Raw genomic sequence first — 16,302 nt, forward strand, 5'->3', positions numbered from 1 at the left:
TCCCATTGGTAAAAACCATGCCTGTCACCTAGCACCAGAGCCTCAGCAAGCCTGTTATTTTGATATTTTTTTAATTGATTTGAGAGAGAGAGGAAGGGAGAGGGAAAGAAGAGGGATGGAGAGAGAGAGGGGGAGAGAGAGAGAGAGAGAAAGAGGGAGAGAGAGAGAGAGAGACGTCAATCGGTTGCCTCCCATACACACTCGGACTGGGGATGGAACACACAACCTGGGCATGTGCCCTGACCAGAATCAAACCGACAGCCTTTGGGTGCACGGGACGACTCTCAGCCGACTGAGCCCCACCAGCAGGGCAACAAGCCTGTCATTTTGTACGGCCCAACACCCTCCTTCTGCGATTTTGTTTCTATTTGGCAAAGTCAAACAATACTATATTTCCTCAGCCCTGCAAACATCTTAGCTCAAAAACAATTCACCTGGCAAAATGTAGGGTCTTTCTCAGCCCTAGGACTGCAGACAAGCAAGATAATATGGATTTCAAATGCCACTCAGTCTTTCTGGCTAGAGTTTTCTAATTTGGAAGAGACGAGAGAGAGAAAAGGAGACATTCTGCCGTTTGCGACAACAAAACAGAAATTGGCAAAAAGCTCAGTGTTTTGATTGTGAGACCGGCCGTCCAGAGGAAAATTCAGAAGCTATCCAAACAACACTCAAGCCTGGCAGCCTTGAGGAGCCTGTTCAGAGGAAGGAAAGGCCCAGGGTGTAAACCGGCGTCTGCTTCTCCGTGAGCCAGCCTCCTCCACCCTGCAGCTCATCCTTCACCGTGCGGGACGCGAGCTGCGGGGCAGGCCCAGGGAAGGCCAGCCTCTTCTGGATCCGGAGTTCTCGGATTCGACTCTAGAGCACAGCCCTAAAGGGCATCTTCTCTGACACCCCCTCCCCACACCTCTGAATGAGGTGCCCCTCCCCTATATTCCCACAGCCCTCCAAACTACCCTGGTCATAGATGCATCACTCTGGGCCAGTCTCCGACTAGATTCTGAGTTACATCAAGTCAAATAATTGGATCACAGATATACCTACAGAACATTCTGGCCCAGGGCTCAATAAATGTTTGAAGAATGAACATATTAATAAACCAATAAATTGATGAATTCTAAGCAGGTCTGTGTATGGGTTTCACAGGGTCTGTGAGCCCCTAAATCTGCACGTAATATTGAGTGCAAACTTCTGAAGGTGCTTTCCTCGGGTGGGCCCACTGCTTTGATTAGTGTATAAAGTAATCATGACCATCCCCCAGATCACCCCAAATTATCTTAAATTCCTTGGGTGAGCCTGTGGGTCTAGCTTTGAGGTGCCAGTGATTTTCAGAAGTGATCTTCTGGAATGAGTATTTTGTTTTGGGAAAATAGGCACAGTTGGGGAGCAACAGAAAATAATCCACCTCTTTCAGGTCAGTGATATTTAAAAGAGGAAAAAGCCCTCATAACATACCAACTTCAACATACATTACAAATGGAAACAAACCATCATTCCAATTTAATTTTTTTCCTTTGAATGAGTAACATGGTCACCTCGGTGGAGAAGAACCTGTGTCTGAGAAGCTGCTGGGTATTAATTGAGCAAATATTTTTTCTCTGAATGCTGTATTGTATATTTGGGGGGTTTTTTACTCTGCACATGATTACCTCTTTCTAATAAGTAAATACTTACAAAGAACATATCCATTTCCATCATACAGCACATAGTAAAATTTGAATAGAAAGACAAAGCATTTGGAAAGCAATTTCAGGTTTTGTTTTTCCCTGGAAGACATGAGTGGAAAATTAGGGGAAGCAGATAAACAGCAGGATAGTCCCCAGAGCAGTCTCTGCCATAAGCAAATGTTCAAAACACAGGGGAAACAACAGACAAAAAAAAGAATAAATTGACAACTGAAAAATCAGAAAGGGTTCAGGCTATCTCTTTAGAATATAAAAAAGTATTCCTACAGTAAGATGTGGGAAAATGTGAATACACTTTAATAAGTAATCGTGATGAACTGCATATGCAACTGCAAATGCCTCCCATTCGGAGATTGTTGGCAATTATTCTAAACATCGTCTTCTGTAGATGTGCTTCTTAGCCAAAAACACTTCCACTAGTAAACATGATGCCGGCTGACCTACTTATGTTTATATTTATATATGTGTGTTAGAGTTGATATATACATAGGTTTTCTGCTTTTCAAATAGCGTCTATCCTTCAGGATGATGTAAAGTCCTTTGGGGATTTGAGGCGATGATGCAGGGCTCATAAATTCCTCCCCCATGCCAGGCAAATTTAAACTGAATTACTCATACACTTGCAGAAAGTGAGGATGTTGGTTTTCAGCCAGATCCAACCAGGACTTGGAGACTTAAAAAATTTTTTTTCAAGGATTTGAGAGGTGCAGAGTCTGAGTTAAAAAGGACCTCAGGGGTGGTCCAATCCCATCTTGCCAGTGTGATTCCAACTCTCCAGCCCGTTCCTGACAGACGGGCAGTCACTCTCAGCTCAGTCATATCTGACAGACATTTATTATTCTATGAAACATCACAGTTTTCTATTAGAGACCGAATTGCCAAAGCTTATTTCCCACATCAAGCTGAAACTTGACTCCTTATAATTTCATCCTCTGGCCTCAGTTCTGTCCCCAGAACAAAAAAATATTAAGACTAAACCTTCTAACCCCCCAACAGCCTGCAGAGTAGTTGGAACCTATCTCTCAGATTATCTCTGAGCTTTCTCTCCTCTGGGCTAAACGTCCCTAAATATTTCTTCAGAGACTCTTATCGTATGTCATTTAGATCCCACACAATCCTAGAGGCCCTTCCTCTGGACACACTGTAGTTTTTCAATATCCATCTTTACATATTACACATACACGCCCACCACTAAGTCCAGCCTACAGGTAATAGTGTTAGTGTTGCTGAAGACATCTTCCATTGTGCCACTTGGCCATTGCTCTGACACCCCTGCTAACAGAAGAAAGTTTTGCTTCAGTGGCAATTACCCATTCTCAGTGAAAAATCCTGTTATTCTCGACCAGTGATGTTCAAGGGGTGGCATGTGACCCAGTTCTGGGCAATGAAATATAAGGGCAGTCTATTCTAATGAAGGGGTGGAGGGCCGAGAAGGAAGCCTCTTTTCTATTCCTTTTTCTTCCTGTTTTGAATGCTGGCATGTGAAGATGTGATGACCAGAAAGAAGTAACCCTTTTGTGACCAAGATGAACCAGCAGCTGAGGAAAGCAAAATAGAAGAATGAAAAGGACCTGAGTCCTTGATGGATTACTGAGTCACGAAACCAGACCTGCAACTCCTTGTTAAAGAAAAAAACTCAATAGCTTAATGGTTTAAGTCACTGTTGGTCAAATATTCTGTTACTTGCAGCTGAAGGCACTCCTATCAATAGAAAAGGTATAATGGAGCTCTCACCACTCTTGATTTGGGGATTATCTTTCTAGAAATGGGACCTTCACTTTTTTAAGAGCCCTGTCACTACTTAGAACCCAAGGAGCATCTGCTCAATGCAAACAATAAGCAATAACAAATAAAACCCCTAACAAATAAAATCTCTGCAGGCATTTGCGATTGTGACTCAGGGATCACATTCTCAAATGCCTGCAGAGACCGTGCAGTTAACATAAATGTGTGAATCTGGCTAGATGTGAAATAACAGTGAGGGAAGAGGGTTCTAGTGACTTGGCAATGCATGCCTCACCTAAAGACACTAAATTCCAAGCATTTTAAATACTAAGGTGGTAAATAAAATACTAATGCATCTATGAGCCGGATTCAGCAGGCAGTACACCAGTTCATGACAATTGCAAAAATCATTCTCAAGTGAGTTGGAAAGCCACAACCCCCCCTTCCTGCAAGCATACAAATTCTTCTTTAACTCTCCAGTGGAGTCTGTAGTATGGGCTCATCATTTCAATCTGGAAAGGCAGTTTTGAATTGTAATTCCATCATCCAACAGCTTAATCATTTTAGTTACAAGGACCAAAATATTTTAACATCAAAATCTGTTGTCTCTCTTGAATCTAAGCCCCTACCCTAAACCAACTGCATTCAGAATGATTAACTTGAAAGGGCAATAAAATAAGAGCAGAAGAATAATCCCCTAAAGCCCTGGGTTCTGGTTGTGTGACTACACAAATCACTGCAAAGATCAGGACCTTTATTTTCTCGTCTGCACAAAGGGATTCTTTAATCAAACATCCCTGGGGATGCCTGGGTTCCCAGGCCATCACTGAGTTAGTTAATCCTTGGCAGAGATAAAATGAAAAACTATATATGTCCACACCCTAAAGGCCTAAGCCCAGGGCAAACATATGATCCAATTGGTGGAGTTATTTACTGTAAAGGTCACTGAGATAGTCTCCTCTTACCGACACTTTGGCATTGGCCATGATTAATCATCAGTTTGCCAGGATAAAGCTCATGGCAAGTCCAAACAACTCAAAGGAAGCCTCTGGTTGTCCCAGTTAAGAAAATCTGAGTCATATTATGTTGGACTCTCCACTCCTACGGGTTCTGCGGAATTCATTTCCAGTTTCTAGCAAGGGATTCCCTCTTCACCCTTCATCATTTTTTTCTGGTTATTAAAAAGAGCATGTACGTTGGAGAAAAATAGAAACTACAAAATATAAACACAATACATAGCATTCCTGGTCTAAGTGTTTATTATTATAAGTCAAGCACTAAGCTATATCCATTATCTCGTTTAAATCTCACAACGCTATGAAGCAGGTACTGTTATCGTTCCCATTTTTAAAATGAAGACACCGAGAAGCGACAACAAGATGGCGGCGCAGGCGGCGCAGGAAACCACGCTCCCCAACGCCTCTCGCAACCACATCAAAATCACAACTAAAATACAGAACCACCATCACTCAGAGCCTCCTGAGATCCAGCTGAAGAGAAGCCCCACAACCAGGGAGCTAAAGGAGCATCGAAACCGGGAGGAGGGGCGGAGACGCGGGCGGATCGGGGCGGAATCGTGAAGACGCGGCCACGGACCCACACCCGGTGCCACGGTTGAAACCCGGGAGGGACATCTTAGGGCGGAGGTTTCCTGGAGGAGGGAGGGGTCCCAGCCCCACAGCAGGCCCCCAGCCCAGGGCTCCAGGGCCAGGAAGAGACGTCCCCACACCTTCGGGCTGTGAAACCAGCGGGGACTGTCCCTGAGGGTTGCGGAGGCTGCGGGAGCCCCGGCAGCTCCTCTAAAGGGCCCGGCACGGACTCACTTGGACGCTCCCTCTGAGCCCAGCGCCGGGAGCAGCCGGAAAGGACCTGGGACACTCGGGGAGGAACTAACCTGCCTGAGATCCGGGCGAGAGGTGGAGGGGCGGCTTCCTCCCAGGCAGAAGGGCTGGCGGAGGCCATGGCTCCTGTGGCGAGTCCTCCCCGCACACAGCGGCAGGCAGGCGCCATGTTTGAATCACCAGCGCCTGACCCACACCTTTGGCCCCGCCCCGTGACTCCCGGAGGCCCCGCCCTCCCCACCTGCGGCTCATCCAGGCCATTTCCAGGGGCTTTTCTGTGCAAGTGGCCTCTCGAGCCTCATGCTTAAGGCTTTCCTAAAATCTCTCAAACAAGCAGCAGCGGGCCCCCTACAGCTTGATAAGTGGCCCCAGGCCTGGCACTAGCGGCAGCCTGCATTGGCTCATAGCTTGGCCTCTCCTGGACACTGCCAAGCCCAGCACAAGTAGCAGCCAACTATGGTTTGCTGTGTAGCTCATGCTGGGTGGCCCTGGGCAAGACACTGGCACAGGCTGACTTTGCTCCTCCAGGGAGGCCCCAGAGACAGTGCACCTGGTGGTCAGACTCAACCACGATGGATTACAACCCTACCACATCCAGGAGTGACACACTCAAGGGGCGCACCCAGTGAACAACAAATCTCCACTGAAGTAAATCCTGCTCCATAGGGGTGTCTCCAGTACAGCAGCTCTTTGGCTGTCGTTGCAGCTGGTCCTCACAGCTGATTGGCCTGGGGGTCAGTTCCTCCCAGTGACGCCAACAGCAACCAAGGCTCAACTACAACAGGACAGTGCACACAGCCCACACAGGGGAGCACCTAGAAGGCCCAGCTCAGGTGACTGGGGGGGCTGAGCCACTGGACCCTACAGGACACCTACTACACAAAGCCACTCTACCAATTCCAGGAGACATAGCAGCTCTACCTAATACATACAAACAAACACCAGGAAGCAGCCAAATTGCGGAGGCAAAGAAACATGTCACAAAGGAAAGAACAGAAGAAATCTCTAGAAGAGGAACTAAATGAAATAGATCCAAGCAAGCTAACAGATACAGAGTTCAGAATTATGGTTATAAGGATGCTCAAGGATCTCAGTAAGACTATTAAGGAAACTAGTGAGATCATCAATGACATAATAAAGAACCAATCAGAAATGAAGGCTACACTAACTGAAATGAAGAATAATTTATATGGAATCAACAGTAGAGTAGAGGACGCTGAGAATCAAATCAGCACTTTGGAACATGAGGAAACAAAAAACACCCAACCAGAAAAGCAAAAAGAAAAAAGAATCCAGAAATATTAAAATAGTGTAAGAAGCCTCTGGGAGAACTTCAAGCAGTCCAATCTTTGTTTTATTGAGGTGCCAGAAGGAGAAGAAAGAGAGCAAGAAATTGAAAACCTATTTGAAAAAAATAATAACAGAAAACTTCCCCTACCTAGGGAAAGAAATGGACTTACAAGTCCAGGAAGCACAGAGGGTCCCAAACAAGAGGAGCCCAAAGAGGCCCACAGCAAGACACATCATAATTAAAATGCCACAGGATAAAGACAAAGAGAGAATCTTAAAAGCAGCAAGAGAAAAGCAGTTAGTTACCTACAAGGGAGCACCCATACAACTGTCAGCTGATTTCTCAACAGAAACCTTGCAGGCCAGAAGTGATGGGCAAGAAATATTCAAAGTGATGAAAAGCAAGAACCTACAACCAAGATTACTCTGCCAAGCAAAGCTATCATTTAGAATTGAAGGACAGATAAGAGCTTCTCAGACAAAGAAAAGCTAAAGGAGTTCATCACCGCCAGACCAGCACTACAGGAAATGTTGAAGGGTCTTCTTTAAGGAGAACCTGATGAACAAAAGAATCTGACAAACTAAATAGATCCAGAGACATTGAAGCATGCAACAGATGGTCATATTTCAGAGGAAAGAGGGAAGGAGGGTGGAGGGTGGGAATTGATTAATCAAAGAAGTTATATGCATAACCCATGGACACAGTCAATAATGGGGTGAAGGCCTGGGGAGGGGGTGGGAGCGAAGTGGAGGGGGTCAATGGGGGGAAAATTGGGATACTTTCAACAATAAAGATAAATTTTAAAAATAATAATAATAATAATAAAATAAATAAAAATGAAGACACTAAGGTTCAGGACCAGGAAGATAAATCCCCATGGTCATCACCCAACTGGTAAGCGATGGGGTCTGAATTTAAACCCAGACACTCTAACTTGAGATTCAACTTATTAACCATGCTATAATGACATGAAAAAAAAAAAATAAGACAGCTATGAGTTCACCACCTAAAGACAACCACTGCTCACAGTTAGGTATGTTTCTCACCAGCCTTTTCTTGAAGGCCATAAGTTTTTCAGAGTCAAAAGGGGACTTAGATAAAGTCCCAAACTCTCATTTCACAGGAGAGCCTAAGGTTCAGAAAGGTGAAGCCTTTCTCAAGGTCACACTGCCATCTGGAAACAGAATTTAGATCCTCAGACTCTTTGTCTAAGGTTTTCTGAGATCTTCTTACTCGAGTTGGTTGGTAGTGGCTTCCTGGGGTCCAGTGTTGAGACGAATTGAAGGCCTGTGGACTCAAAGGACAAAATGCTGCAGTAAATTAATGGTGGCAGCAGTGAGTACAGCATTGTGGTCCTCTGCACACCATGAATTTGCCACCTACTGAGGAGCAGCCTCTGGGAGGGAAGGAGAATACTCAGGCCAGGCCTTCTAACAAAGAACAGCTGTTCTCTTCACCTCTATCAAGGCTCTCAAACCCAGTGCCTTCGGGACCAAGTTCATAACACAAATTAATGGAGTGGGCCAGTTGAGGACTGAAGAAAGAAGGGAAAGGGCACCTGCCCTGTCTGACGGGGAGGGGTGCTGTTTATCTCCAGCCAACTGTTGCCACAGGGAAAATGGGCCCAGTGTGACCAGGTCTTCTGATTTTTTCAAAGAAGAGTGACATTTGGATTTTTTTTTTAATGTCATGTCTTTAAATGTTGGCAACTAACTTTAAAATGTTGGCAAGCCATTCAAATTTGAATAATAAAGAGGGGCACAGGACAAACAAAACACGCCAGTTAATAACATAACCCCTCATTGACATGATGGCCCTATCTGAAGCTACCAACTCATATTAAAAACCCAAGATTCTATTTGTCTCTCTCCCCTCCCTTCTCCCCCCTTCCCATTCTTCCCCCCTACAACCCTTTACACACAACTCTACTTAGAGAAACATTTTCCACCTCAGGCTACCAAGGAGAAGATGAGTACTCCCCCTTGGAAATCCACCAGACCACAGTTATCAGGGGTCCATGTGATTACCAATGACCCCCGGGGCCATCTGGAAAGTTAGTCATGCCTCTTGGGTGATGCCTGTTGCTCTCTGATGACTTATGTGAGGAGGAGTGGATGATTGCATCTGACATGCCTCATCAGTAGGCTAAATATAGGCCTCCCCACTTGCAGGAACTGCCTGATGCCTTTAGAGTAGGAGCTAAGTGGGCTCCACCAACATTCTGATGTGCATGTCTGCCCTTTCCATGAGCTTTCAGTGTTTAATGGAATGGCCCGTCACTCACATCCAAACTCCAGAGCTGCCAGGTTACAAGGGCACCAACTTACCTCCTGCTGATGAGCTGTTACTCAGCAGCGCTACATGGCCTTTTGTATAGAACCCCTCAATTTCTGTTAATCCCCAAGACGGTTAGTAATTATCTTCCCACTAGAGAGAAGAGGAGACTTGGCACACACCTATGAAATTAGTCAGCATTTAGGGAACAAACACTGCATGGCAAGCCCTGAACCACAGTGTGGTAAGTTCGCCCAGAAACCGCAGCAAGCTGGCAACAGAACCAATGACTTCATTCATTCAATAAACAAACATATACCAAGTAACAAATGCAAAGAGCAAGGTCAGCACAAGGTGTCAGAAAGAACACACATGTGGACTAGAAGTTGACCTTACTAAAGGTAGAAAAAAGAATAGTTAAGATAATTGTGGTACAAACAGAATACTCTGAAGCCACTTAAAATCATGTTTGAGAAGTCTATTTAGTGATAAGGGAAAATTCCAAGAATACATAATCAAGTTGGAAAAAAATAAAAGCAGTTTGTGAAATATAACTGAGTCGAAATCGAAGCGAACACATTCAGTAACCTCCCTCTTCTGATCATAAAACGTAAAATTTATAGATATTTTTATAGAGGGGACTCCCTAAAAATAAATTCCCTAAAAAATGGAATAAAAACCAGAGGAGACCCCCTAAAAATAAATGAATGAAAAGATGGGACTCTAAAATTTCAAGTAGAAATCAAAGCCACATGGTCCATGGGGGGATGGGTCCCATATGAGCTGTGGGAACAGAAGTCCCAACATCCATCAGGAGATAAGGGGTGGAACTGGACCCAGAACCATACCCCTAGATGTGAATGGGGTTGAAGCATCTGTGCCATCCGCCATGAGTCACAGCCAAAAAGGATGCCCCAGTCTGTGTCAAGGAGCCAAAATGAAGCTATCCACAAGAGACTGGGACCCAAACCTGCACCATAGGGTATGTAGAGCAGGAAGAGAGCTTTTATCTGAGCTGTTGATATGGGCTGTGGTTTAAAAGCACACATCCTTACAGATATAGGGCAGGAGACTGCCTTGAAAATATGCTAGAAACAAAAATTAGAGAATATATGAGGACATCCAATGCTCAAACTCCCAAAACAGAAGAATTCATACCTGAAAAAACAAAGATGCTAGAGCAATCAGAAAAAGACTTTATGATAAGTATTTTTTAAATCCTCAGAGGGGACAGAGGAGGGATTTACATCCACAAGGTAAGAAGAGTTTTTTATAACTCAAGACAAGCAGGAAGGCATAAAAAGGGATTAGTTATTTATCTTGGAAATAAAATAAACCATGTTGAAATTAAAAACTTAACAGATAGGCAAAACAATAAATCAGGCACAATAAAAAGAGCTGGTTAACTTTTTGGTGAAGAATTGAGGAAACCTTCCCAAACATAGCACACAGAAACAAAGAACTAGGGGAAAACGTGTTTAAGTTAAGATACATGGAGGACTGATGGAGGAACTACATATGAAGAGAATAGAGATAATGTTGGAGAGGAAACATCCGACACATAATGACTGAGATTTTTTCCAGAATTAAAGAAAAAACTGGACCTTCTGACCAAGAAAGCCCACAGGGTGCAAAGTACAATAAAGGTAATCATATAGACAGTATAATCCTGAACTTATAACTAAATAAATAAAGCTTGAAAGAAAATAGACCCAAGTGTCAACAGCAGTTACTCCTGATGGTAGGATTTAGAGGGAGATTTTTATTTTCTTCTTTAAACTTTAATGTGCTTTCTAAGTGCTCTACCATGGAAAGACGTTGTTTTATAAACTATCTGTGGAGAAGGAGTATTTGTTATTTCAAATACACACAAACACACTTTAAAAAAAAAAAAATCTGTTCTAGGGGAACTTACACTGTAGTAGAGGAGATGAGGTATGTATAGAAAAAATATATGAAGCAAAACCCATGCATTCACCCAGAGGGGTAGATGTAGTGAAAATCTAAGGCTTGCCTTTTCCCCTTCTGAGCAGTTAGAAATAAGGGAACTGGGAAAGAGGAGCTGGGGACACTGGGCAGAACTGTAAAGGTCTGGGGTGTATGTCTGATTTACTAGGGGCTGTTCCTGCAACCAGCATGTATTCCATTCGGATGCTAGAGCAATCAGAAAAAGATGGGATCAGAATGGCCAAACCAAGATGTGGTTAGAACTTATGTACATCGAGCATTATTCTCACCTCTAACTTAATTATATCTCAAGACCACCCACTGATTGAAGCAAAAATTAACATCTTCACTGTAAATTCAATTAACACCACAAAAATCTGTCACTTGACACATTTCAATTATTGCAAAACTTTGTTCTTTTTTTCAAGGGCCAAGTAGACTGAGGGAAAGGTAAAAGTAGTAGGGAGGGTATTCAATTTAACTGATAATCAAATTAAGTCCCATTATTACCCACAGGGGCACTATCATGTTCCCAGTTTAGAAGGGAAAGCAGTTCTGTTCTGGGCTTTACCAAGTGAACATCATGGTCGGGGAAACAGAGAGGCCTTGTCAGTTTGGGGAGATTCAGACTTTGTGGCCATGACACCACTGGAGCACCAACCAAGCAAGGTGGAGCTTGAGGCAACGTCCCCCCGACAGTTTCTTCAGAGCCAAACAAACTGCATTCAGCACTCAGCTCAAAAGAAACAGGTGGCAAAGGCACTAGCCAACGTGATGTGTTACCGATGGAGGGAAGGGCTGTTCACATTTCAGACAAGCTCCTTTTTTAGCACAGCAAGGTTTTCCAAAATACCACTCTTTAACCCAACTGTTCTCAACATCACCTGCACGTCCCACACATGGGGCCCAACATATACCCCAACGTTACCTCCACTGACATATTTGATTCCCCGCCATCAAGACCAACCCGAAGGCCTCAGCAATGAGGACTGTCCGATTTCCTTCACCATTTGGGAGCCAATGGGCCTTTCATTCTTCTCCTCTCCATCCCCTCTTCAATCTCTCTCTAATTTTGACTTCTCTGAAAATATTCTTTTTCATCTCCCTCTTGCCATTTCCTGATTCCCTCTTCTTTTTAACTCTTTTTATTTTAATCCTCACTTGAGGATGATTTTTCATTGATTTTTAGAGAGAAGAAGGGGAACAAAGAGGGAGAGAGAGAAACATCAATGTGAGAGAGAAACCTTGACTGTTTGTCCCCGGTTCCTCCCCCAACCGGGATCAAACCCAAAACGTAGGTATATATCCTGACCGGGAATCGAACCTGCAACCTTTTGGTGTGTGGGACAACACCCCAACTAACTGAGCCACCCAGCCCGGGCATCCCTTTTCTTCTTTATTCTTAAGTAGGGTCACACTCTTGTCCAATCCCCAGAAGGCAGTTTCATTCCATAGGAGAGGAAGATGCTTCCACCCATAGCTCTTGGGCTCCTCAAGGCTCCCTTTCTTACACCCTGTTCAACAGAGGAGCAGCTGCTGGTGTAGTAAGTCAGAGCCTGACATCCACAGTGGGGAGGGTCACTGCCTATCAAGGGGGTGCTCAGCTATGAGCCCATTCTCTGTTCCTGCTGCTTTGCCTACACTCAGATGTATGAGTCAGGGGAGCCTGAGCCACACACATGCCAGCTCAGACATCCCAGCCTGAGCCTCAGGCCACCTTCTCCAGTTCAGCTTCTACCAGATTTCTCCACTGATTTTGTTGGGCCCTAGTCAACCAGGAATTTCACTTTCAACATAGCTACCGTTTTCTGTGTATTACTCCTTCAGTCAAAACTTCAGAAGGGAGGAGGGACTGGCGGTACTATTTAAATCCCAAAATCGCCCTCCAAATCCCTGTTGGAAACTGCTGTTGTCCTTCTTAACATCGTCATCTGAAGGCTGGTCACTCCAGCTGGTCACCTGATGCACAAGCTCTGTAGGCTCTGATTTGTTGCACATTTCCATGGCTCAGTCCCTCCCCTAAAATAAAATTCCTTGACCCTCCTGAAGATGGGATGACAAAGTTAAACGATAGGCTTGACTTTGGTGGAATGTGAAAACACAGCTTGGGATTAAAAAACCAGAGATCTAGTTCCATCACCCACTGTGTGGCCTTGGCCAAGTTTTTAACTGCCCTGTGCCTCGGTCACTTCATCTGAAAGTTACAGGATGCTCTTGTAGACTCATTCTGAAATGGCCCATAACACCCGTGGCAGGACACAGCTGTTCCCTATGTTTTTCATCCCACAAAGGAACCCCAAAGCTGAGAGATGGCTGGGAAAATGCTCAACCACACACAGGAATTTTGCTAGGCTGCAAACCATTTAAAATGAATGTTTAATAAGATACCGAATCAGTTATGTACTTGGGCTGAATGTACTGCAGCCCAGGAGACCTGAAGGAATTAATACAGTTCCCAGAGGAGCTGGTGGGAATTGCTGAGGTAGAGGCAGAATCTGACTTGATGAACATAAAAGTGCTTTGAGAGCATCAGAAGGAAAGCGCTATGACAAATCCCTGCTCGCTCCATTAGGATGTCTTCAGCCACCTAATGAACAGGCTCCCTGAACGTCTCAGAGCTGGAGACCATGGCACACAAGTACTCACCTTTTCCTCCCTTTGCCGACCCCCAGTCCCTTGCTGGGGCTTAGAGGTACAGTACGCCCACAGCTCTAATCCTTCCTTTTATCTCACTCCTCCCTTTGCTTCTCCCTTCTGTCCTTCTGGCTGTCTTCTGTCCTTCCACTCCCGCACATTTCCCAAACCGGGCCCTCATAACATCTCCCTCAAATCTCCAAGTCTCTCTCCCCTCTTCTCCCAACCCACCCTCCCACCCCTCAGTATAAGCCAAGAAATTTGGACACACCTTCCTTCATTCTGACACTCTCAAACTTCAGTACCAAAACCCACCCTTGGCTGCCAACCCGTCCATCTGAGGGCCTTGGAAACCCTGCCAGCTCCACCCCGGGAACATGCAGGAAGGCATCAAGCCCCCCATGCTCTGGGTCTGCAGTCAGCTCTCCTCTCCACCCACCCCCACTCCCCAGAGGAGCACTCTCTCCTGGCCCTTAGCCCAGGGCTCCTCAAACTTTCCACCCCTCTTGGGCTGCCGAAGCATGATGTTTCTCTGTTCTTTTGTGCTTTACCTAAAAACTTTGCATTTTGTTCCACAGCATACCCACATTTAATCTTTTTTGAAATAGTTTCAGTCACCACAAGAGGGGAAAATGGACGTTTTCCACAAAACAACCTGGTAAAATTGATATTGTAGGAATGTAAGCCATGGTGTTTCAAGTGGCCCCCAAGCTTGCATCTGTGCACTGCTTAGAAATCGCCAATCTTCCCACCACCCTACCACACTTGTGCGTTTTCCAAGTTCTTCCTGGCACAGCCGAGGGGCCTCTGAGTACCCCACTTTCAGACCCAAGACAAAAAAACATCTCTATTGACAGTTCTGAGTTGGAGAGGCAGGTCCTGGTTCTCACCAGGGTCAGCGGCCACGACCCCGTTTTACAGCAAGATAGATACCAGGGGCTCCAGAAGACCTCAGGCGGCTGTCCTATGACGGGCACACTCCGCAGTCTTGGCAGCCCGTCACCTCCCGGCCTTACCTTGTCGGCCATGATCATGGATGCGCCCCCGTGGATGCCCAGGATCGGGACGAAGGTCTGTGAGGAGATAAAATCCAGCATCTGGGCCACGGCCTCCTGGTCGGTGTCGTCCCCAAACACGAGGCCGTGGATGCGCGCCCCGGACATGAGGTCGCACACATGTGTGATGAGGCTCTTGGGGTCGGTGCGGTTCATCAGCAGCGCTACCACGTTCACGTCCAGGGGCAGCCCGGTCGCCTGCTCCGGGCCCCACAGGTTTCGCAGCTCACGCTCCGTCACGTCGTGGCTGTGACCCAGCAGCACCGCGATGTTCAGCGCCGGGGTGCCCTTCTCCGCCGCCGCACCCTGCGCCGGACCGCGCCAGACCAGAAGTGCCGGCAGCACCAGCAGGGTCCAATAGCCCAGTCTCCCCATAGTCGCCACTTATGGTCCCTGCAAGGCGGAGAGGGACAGTCAGGGCCCAGGTGAGCGACGGTTCCGGACGAAAGGTATTGCTGCCCTGCCCCCTTGCTCTTCCAGCCGGGTAGTGAGCCCACCGGCAGCGCAAGCTGCCAGAGTCCCCGACGCCATCCATGTCACTAGACCCATCTCCAGCTGTACCCAACTCCACTCCGAGCTAATTCTCCATCCCTGGCGGTAAATCCATCTTCTCACCCGCCCTCCTTCTCATTCCATGTCTCCAGCCTCTTCTCCATGCCCGACTCTGCCCACATCTCCCACCGCATCCCAAGTTAGCTGGGGGGCCCCCGCCCCTGAGCGTAGGCGCACGGAGCAAACCTTCCGCCCACTCCTCTCCCCGCCAGCTAGAGCCGACCAAGTTACCGACCCCGCCCCCTGCTCTCAGGGAGCGAACTACGGATCAGCCAGGCGTGGGGAGGCGGAACAGGCACCACGACCAGTCAACCGCGCTCCAGCGCCCCGGCTAGTTGACTGACCCCGCCCCCTGAGGACGCGCTGGATGCAGCACAGGCCTGGCTCCCAGCGGCACCCGCTGCAGACCCCGCGCCTCTCCTGCAGGGTACACCCCAAGCGCATGGGAGTGAAGATGCTTGCTTGTGCGCCCCAGGCTTCGGGGTGCCTAGGGGAACTTAGGGCCCCCCACTTCCTCCCACCAAGGAGTCCGGAAGAAAGTGGCCCCAGGACCCACCCCCTACACGCGCGTGTTCGCACACGCGCGCGCACACACACACATTCTCCTTCTCGCGCATCGTGTGCAATGCAGAATTCCGGAAAGGAGGTGCATCCTCCCGCGGGCCTTCGCATGGGAGCTGGCAAAATACATGCGTGGGGCTAAAGGTAGGCTCCCAAGACGCTCTCCGACCGACAATAACTGTAAAAACCCCTTGCCAGGCTTTCCACTTCAGGACCTGTTATCAAGTCTTAGGTGCACGTGGGCAATGGGGCTCCACGCTCACTGGCACTCGGGCATTTTTGCGCACAGCCGCAGGCCGCCGTAATGGTGCCAACGGCCATGCGGAGTCTGCACATGGGCTCAGGCAGTGCACACATATGCACCGCGCCAGGTGCACAGCCGCGCGTGCCTGTAAATACCAGCACAGTCGTGCACGCGTGCACAGGCGCGCTCCCCTCGGGCCGGGCACTGCCAGAGCCGGGGGAAGTTGGGGCGAACTCGCGCCAACCTCAGCGCTCTACTACGAGCACTGCGGTGCCGCAGCGCCCCCTGGTGCTCCTCCCTCGCCTAGCTATCGGTGCTCCCTCTCCCGCTTTCTCTCTCCCTCTCTCCCCAGATTCTTCTCCCGCTCTAGCTCCGGACGAGTCTTCCTCCTACCCATCCCATCAAGCCCAGGGCTCCCGCTGGGACGTACCTGTAGCCCGAGAAGGTCGAGGATGCAGTGGGGCGCGCTGCGCGCACGAGCATCTCGGCCGCCTCA

The 16,302-nt window shown here is 47.3% G+C and overlaps 1 protein-coding gene across 1 annotated transcript in view; it reads right to left on the minus strand.

The window, feature by feature from the left end:
* GRIN2A (glutamate ionotropic receptor NMDA type subunit 2A) overlaps nt 1–14,824 on the minus strand; it is a gene marked incomplete at its 5' end in the record, with an annotated part of 356,407 nt that extends 341,583 nt beyond the window's left edge. The window contains one exon of the mRNA XM_081131656.1: nt 14,411–14,824. Within this exon, the coding sequence (XP_080987782.1) occupies nt 14,411–14,824 (414 nt within the window). The remainder of the gene's footprint in view (nt 1–14,410) is intronic.
* Between the last annotated feature and the right edge of the window lie 1,478 nt (nt 14,825–16,302).

Source organism: Miniopterus schreibersii, assembly GCF_964146895.1.
Source record: "Miniopterus schreibersii genome assembly, chromosome: 3".
In the NCBI taxonomy this organism is placed as follows: domain Eukaryota; kingdom Metazoa; phylum Chordata; class Mammalia; order Chiroptera; family Miniopteridae; genus Miniopterus; species Miniopterus schreibersii.